At 31.4% G+C, this 7,690-nt stretch overlaps 1 protein-coding gene across 1 annotated transcript in view; it reads left to right on the forward strand.

The window, feature by feature from the left end:
* Window positions 1-6,882, forward strand: part of LOC123003585 (cyclin-dependent kinase 5 activator 1) — an 8,398-nt gene extending 1,516 nt beyond the window's left edge. The window contains exon 2 of the mRNA XM_044396411.1: window positions 5,402-6,882. Within this exon, the coding sequence (XP_044252346.1) occupies window positions 5,402-5,791 (390 nt within the window). The 3' untranslated portion in view covers window positions 5,792-6,882. The remainder of the gene's footprint in view (window positions 1-5,401) is intronic.
* Window positions 6,883-7,690: the final 808 nt, after the last annotated feature.

The raw sequence follows: 7,690 nt of genomic DNA on the forward strand, positions 1-7,690 counted from the left end.
GATGTTATTTTCGAAATAAAACAGTTATAAATTTTATAATATGAGTACTTAAGGCCATATCATGCTTATTTCTAAACAAACTTTTTTATTATTTTTTTTATATTTTATTATTGCTTCATTACTTAAAATATTCAGATTTCTACACAGCAAAATTTTTTTTAATACGAGCAGAGCTAGTTTTTTATTATTATCTCTGACTCAAAATATTATTTTAATAATACAATATGTATACTAAGTCAGTGTCACTGAAACCTGGGTTATGTATATTTTAATATAATATATTTTTCGAATAAATGTGAATTTGTCAATGTGAAATGTTATATTATGTATTATATTATTACGTTAATAGCAGTAAAAATGACCAGCAACACACTATAATTAGCAAGTAAATGAACAAAATAGGTAATTAGGACACTTGAAAATTTTGAAAGTAATTTAATTTAACTAGTGCCGTTAGTAGTGCAAAATGTCACATGCTAATGATTTACAATGTACAGTCGCATGCGATATATTTTGGTTGCCAATGTCATTTTTTGACAAACTTACGAGTATTTTTGTATAATTTAAAATCCAAGCCATAATGTTTAACGTTTAAACTACTTTTGACTTTTTGACAAAGAAAAATCAATTATAAAAGGTAAATTACAAAATTTCTTTCGTAAAAAAATATTTTTTTAAAAGTAAAAACGCTTAAGCGCGAAAATAGGATTTCTGCTCTGATAGGTAAAACTTTTACTTGTGACAGTCATAAAAGTGGTCACATTTTTGACGTTTGGATAAAATATTTTTCGTACAGATTTCAATTAAAGAGTGATACGAATTTACCTAGTGTACTTATTGTAATGTTAATATCTTTTACGAGGTTTTTTAAATAACTAAAATATTGTCAAAGCATTTATGTATGTAGTTACTCAAATGATTACATTATTTAACTTTTTACGAGAACCTTAAAAAAAAAGAAAGCCTTAGTTTTAGTTATTTATTTTTTTGGAATTTTTTACTCTATCTGTTTCAACCATGTTTTATAAAAAAAAAAACAGTTTAGGGGAGTCCTTTTATTCTGAATATTTTAATATTAGGGGTAAGTCTTACAGATTTTGCGTTATTTGATAAATGAATTGTCCATTTGTGTTAAATTCGGGATTTCAACGGTTTGTGTAGGCTTATTACCTACACAACAAAGGCCACATTTTAAACAATTATTTTTGTTACAAGTACCTGAAATACAGTTTTTGCGGACGAATGGTTGCTGTTTCCGGACAAGGCGAAGCCGAGTATCTAAAGTAACTATTTTACGTACTATTACATTGCGTCCGGAAAAGACTTATTTTAGGGACTTAAATAAGTCCTTAAAACTACTGTTTTTAGAAGAGTATACAAAAAAACTATTATATTCCATCAAAAATTGCATTTGAAAATAAATAAACGCTGCAAAAGAAGAACTTTAAAGTGTTCTTTCTATGTGATTACAAAAAAACATTATAATAAAAACAATTTTGCTAGTAGTCACCAAAAATTTAAATTTCACTTTTCTTAAAAATTGCAAAAATGGACCCTCATCGTTTTTCTTCTGAACCCTTCAAAAACATTTTCAGATGCTACAAATAAGGTTTTTTTAATTGTAATATTTTATTTTCTTAGTCAAGAATCTGTTGCAAATATTTCAATTTTAACAATCCTGGTAAAATTAGGTAATCTTGCTTGTAACTTCTCTTCTGAAGATGTATTAGATAATACAAAATCGTAAAGGTTTAAACCTAATTATTATTTAGTGTAAGAAGATTACTGAAATCTTATTTTTTTGTCTCGGTTTAATTTTTTTTGAAAAATAACCTTTGGTATTTAAAAAAATTCTCTAACAGTCAACGACGTCATATTCCGTTTACCTGTTTATTTTTGGATTGCATTTATTACACAGTGGATGGTTTTATTATAAACTTGTTAATATAATAAAGCACTTGTCTATCACTTTATTGGAAATTTATTCTTGTAATATCTGGCTTGTTGACAAAACTATCGATCGGCGTCCAAAGAAAAATATTTTTTTTATGTCGGTATAGTGCAATCTTTACAGCCATTTTTTTAAAATCAATAAAAACAGGAAGATCAATTTAAAGGTTGGACATTGACTGTTTTAATTTGTGATTCTCACTTTGCTACGCTCGTAAATCCGCCAATAATAAATCACTCTAAAGGGGGTGGCGACATTTAGCTACCCTTTGCTGTTTCAAATACATGTAAATATTTGCTCATTTATTAAAATAATTACTGTGTATTTGAGCTGCACATTTTCCTTTACATTACTGTACATTTGATCCTCTAAATGAAATTCAAATCCTTTTTAATCTTGATGACGTGCAAATCCATAACGTAATTAAGCACACCTCTTTTACCAAATTGTGCAAAACTGCGCAAATTGTTTCGTGGCCAATTAAAACCAAATTTTGTTTTCCTCTAATCTTAATTCCATTATTTGTCTCGAAATATAGTCGAGCAAATAAACGTTTATAATCGATTTTGATTCAATTAAGAGCAGTAATAAACTGGTCACGTTTACACTTGCACGCGATGTTTTAAATCGGTTTTAGATTTGCAGCGAAAATCCGGTTGAAAAAAGTAGCACGTGTTTGCAGTTCCTTGCATATGAAAATTTCAACGATTTTAAATATACAAGAGGGCAGCTTGGATACTTTTACCCTTTAGGCTACGACGTGTCCCTAGATACTTTCCCCCAGAATAAAGTCCCTCGGTTTAATTTTGAAAAACTCATGATGAATAGTGAAAAATGGTGGCTGCGCCGGGTCAACAGTGACTCTTTTTAATTATAATTTGATCACAGACGAGAAAAGTTTTTGGGTTAAAGTTTGAACGATTCAATTTTTTATTACTGCCGACAGGTTGGTAATGACTTTGTTTAAAAATTGTGTTTATTTTCCAGAATTAAGCTTTCAATGCACACCCCTATTCACTCCCCTCGTTGCCATCACAACCAGTGAAAGAATGCAAATTTATATGAAATTTTGATTGTTTTGACGTTGCATATTTTTGAGTTTGCTCTTCGTGAAATCAATCACTGAATTCTTAGAGACATTCTTGTATAAAGTGGTGAAAGATGTTTATCAAAGCTCTCTTTTGATTCACGTGTTTACTAGGGGTGCGCGTCACAAATCGATAAAAATAAAATTGGCTGAATGCCTAATAATGAAGCAGTAATGTAATCAAATGTGGAATGCGTCACTGTTGACGATTGGGCGAAAGGTCAAATAGTCAACAAGAAAAGAGTTTGGCTTTTAGGCTAAAGTTGGCGCATTTGACATTTACCAACGTTGGTAGAATTACTTTAAAAACAACAATGAATTTTGTACCTGGTGTTCAAAAAGTAATGTTTCAGTTAACTGTACTTATTTTCCGTTTTTATTTATTTTTTTTTATTTTATATTTATTATGACAAATTATGGTGATTTGTGAACTTTTATTTTTCTGTAATGCAACGAAATCCATCTCAATTTATTGCCATCTCTTGACTGAATGTTTTTCCATCATTTCTATTTAACATTATTTCATTGTTTAAAAGGAATTATAAAAATCCTTAGTTTATGTCAGTTTTTGACTTTCTTTTATGTTATCGATATGAAAAGTACACATTAATTGAGCAATAATATCGCAATATCGGATAAGTTTACTGGTTATTTTTTTTCATTTCTATTCTGTTGTTATTGTAAATTGAATTGAGGAGTTTTTAAATATTTAGAAGGAATAATATTGACAATAATATCGTTATTTACAAAATTGGATTTTTTGATTATTTTGCGATTAATATTGTTTCCATTACTAATATATTTTATACTGTTTCTAGGGTGAATTTAAGCTTTACTTTTATGTTGCTGTTGCTATAAAATACGTCGTCAATCACAACGTATTTTATAAGTACATAAATACTCTTTATCGCTAACAGTCATTACCATAGCAATTTTTGGAAGTAATCAAACCCACAACACAAATATTGACTATTTTAGGTGAAGGTGAAACTGACAACACAGTTGTTATCAATGATAATTCTTCTAGAGATTTGCAAATTGTTTACATAGATTCTGATCTTCAAACATTTTCATTTGAAAATCCTTCGAATTCAGGAATGAATTATCTGTAATCCGTCAGGTTGTACGTTCAAATAAATAAGTAGAATTTTTACTGCTGGCGATAAAATTCTATATGCAACACGTCAGTAAAGTGTTTTTATCGAACTCGCCTTTTACTCGCTTCGCTCGCTCTGTTCATAATCTCAGACTCGTTCGATAAAGGATCACTTTACTAACTTGGAATATAAATGACTATATCTTGGAATTTTGTCAATTTTGACAAATTTCTTAACACAATTTCTGAATTTAGTAAAATTTCTGATTCATTAGTGCTAGAAAAAAAATTGAAGATAACACAAGTTGTATAGTTTAAAATTCTTGTTGTTCTAATAGCTATAAGAAATGTTTATTTATTATGTGCATAAAATAATAACTATCAAATAAATAAATGAAACCAAAAAAATAAAAATTTGTTTGCCTAATAATAAAAAATAATACTATTCAACTAGCTCTTGCCTCAAGTGAGGTGTTGCACTGTAAGATCTACATTCAAAACGAAAAAATATTTGTAATAATTTGACACTTGTGGTACACATTTATTTAGGACTAAATTAACAATAAAATTGATGCTTTTTACTCAACTTTTTGATTAGTTTCGATTTTGTTTGTTTCTGTTGTTTTTGTAAAGTTTATTTTTTTCAGTGCATTAAGTATTGTTAGGTATTATTTTTCACGTGGATAAGTAATTTTTATTTTCTATATCCTCCTTTTTTTAATGTTAAACTCCTGATCAGCCATTTATATACATTCAAGCCTTTATTTTTTCTCTTTTCCGTATTATTACATTTTCCTCCACCTCGCCTCACACAAATAAACCTCAATTTTCCATACGCTCATTATTCTCATCCTTGCTCATTGTCTATTTTCCGCCCCACTGATCCAACTTTGAAGCTCCTCTCACCATTTCCTGTACCTGATTATCACCAATTTATAAAAAAACTGAAAGAAAAAACGCCTTTTGATATTAGTATTGAAGGTCTGTAAAGTCATTAGTGTATAAAAGCGTCGAAACTACCCCTCGCGTGTGGACTCGCCGCTGCAGTCGGCCACTCAGGACAACGTTATCCTTGCAGGCTGACCAAGTTCATGACTAAAATGGGCCACAACTCGCTATATACAGATCGATCTCGATACACGGCGCCGTCTGACGCTTGATAAAAATTTTAATTCGAAGGGTTTTTCCAAGGGGTGGAATTTGCTATTTTAGAGTAACAATAGGTGTCAGGTGCAGTAAGTAAACACAATCGATTTTTTCGTTCCAGGACGTGGCCTTCATCAACCCTGCCAACGTGGTGTTCGTCTACATGCTGGTGCGTGACCTCGTCGAAGAAGAGATCGAATGCGAGCAGGACTTGCAAGCCGTCGTGTTGACCTGCCTCTACCTCTCCTACTCGTACATGGGCAACGAGATCTCGTACCCCCTGAAGCCGTTCCTGGTGGAGGACTCCAAGGAGAAGTTTTGGGACCGTTGTTTAGACATAGTGAATAGACTGTCATCGAGTATGTTGCGGATCAACGCTGAGCCGGGATATTTCACTGAGATCTTCACCGAGTTGAAGGCTTGCGGGATCGGAACCGTCAATAATATGGCGACGATGACCTGTCAGACGGTACCGGTGGTTCCCTGCAACGCCGGTACCATGGCGGCTTGACGCAAAGAGGTCACTGTAGTTAAATTGACTCTGGCCGAGATGCCCACCGTTCCATGTGAAGTTTAACCATCACCGACACTCTTTTGTGATGGGGGAGCCAGTAGTACTTTGTATGACGGAAAATGTGTTCATGTTTATATTTTCGAGGGGAGATGGCGGCAAATAGGGTGGCTGGAAAAGCGGAAGCACTCAAATAAGTCAAACTGAGGGGTTTTGCAAAGATTACTCAAGGAGCAGGCTTTTTGATGCTCTTATTTTAAAGTCTGGGAACGACTTTTTATCACCAAAAGATAAAAGCAGTGGCGAAACAGTCATTTTTATTACAAAAAATTTGGCGAATTTAGGTCCTTTTACGTTGGTTCATGGAAATAAAAAACAATCAATTCGATCCAAGCTTACGAATTTTTTAAATAAAATAAGATTTCTTTAAAAGTCAAACTATAAAAACTTTTCAAAATTTATCGACCCATAAGCCCTTAACTTTCTCTAATATAACCCAACGTTTCAAGAAAAAAAATATGAAATTTTTAGATTTTATTTTGTTTAATTTTACATCCAAGAGGATGTCCTTATTTTCAAGGTTTTATATGTTTACAAAAGTTTCTGAATTTAGTAAAATTTTTTATTCACAATCACTAATGTAATATGCCGATTACTAACCTTTTTAAGGTTGGGAAACGTCATTATTTCTCATGAAGAGTAATAAATGTTACTCCTCGTGGGTGGTAATATGCAGGATTGCCAACGTTAAAATTACGAAAATACCTGAAATTTTTTCTTTTAAATTGTCAAGTTACGCATAATATTTCGCTAAATTAGTATTCAATTGCTTTTGTAGCAGTTTCTCTTAATTCTTGGGGAGTACATTGCTCCATTTCGACGACTTTAATTCAGATTTACACATTATTTCAATATTTTCTTTGACATTTCTGAAATGTCAAAAATCAAACGTCATTTAGATGGTCTACCACGTTTGGACTTTAACTTTGTTAGAATTTTATTTTACTCAAATTTTTGACTGAAAATAATGTGATTGTGAATAAAATACCATACAATCCTCGGTGGTAATGGCATTACCCCTTGTGCTTTATCCGATCTCGAGGCTAGCGCCTCTCGATCGTATACATAAGCACTCGGGGTAATGCCATATTCACCACCTCGCTTGTAATGTACTATTATTTAATATTAATGTGGAAAAAATTTTTGATTACAACACAAGTTTTAGGTATAGTTTAAAACTTTTGTTGTCTTAATAGCCATAAAAGGACAATGTCTCTATTTTCACGTGAGATCATAATAATTAAAATATAAATTATATATTTTTAATTTTATTGCTTTGTAACATTTCTCAAAATTGGGTTTTACGTTTGAAAGCCAAAGCTTATTGCGTAGAGTTATCTTTTTGTCTTATTTTTTGTAAATGTCAAAATTTTGAGAAAAAATTGATATATAGTTTCTTTCTAAGAACATTACCCTAAAAAAGAGTTTGATAGATGAGATTTTCATTTTTCCTTCTCCAAAAATGAAAATCTCATCTACCAACCTCTTTTCTAGGGTATTATTTAACATTTAAATACTGACTTTAATAGATTTTTTTGGTAAATTTGTATTGACACCATTTAAAGTGACAGTTTCGGTGTCCCAATTAGAAAAATGTAGCTTATTTATCAAACAGCGCTCAACAACTTGATGGTGATTAAAACTTGCTTTTTGAGTTCTTCTGCTTTTCCAAAAGCCTCCCTCGAACCACACTCTCAGAAATGATAGTTCACGAGGTTAGTCTAAGAAAGTTAGTTTTATCTGAGTTTGCGTGTCGATGAAAATGTAAATTTATGTGTTTCATGCGTCCATTTCATGTTTTCGTTCTAGTATCGATCACCAAAGTTGCGTTTTGTAAAT

Source organism: Tribolium madens, unplaced genomic scaffold, assembly GCF_015345945.1.
Source record: "Tribolium madens isolate multiple individuals breed KSU strain unplaced genomic scaffold, Tmad_KSU_1.1 Scaffold_1;HRSCAF=32;Tcas5.2_LG8, whole genome shotgun sequence".
Lineage (NCBI taxonomy): Eukaryota > Metazoa > Arthropoda > Insecta > Coleoptera > Tenebrionidae > Tribolium > Tribolium madens.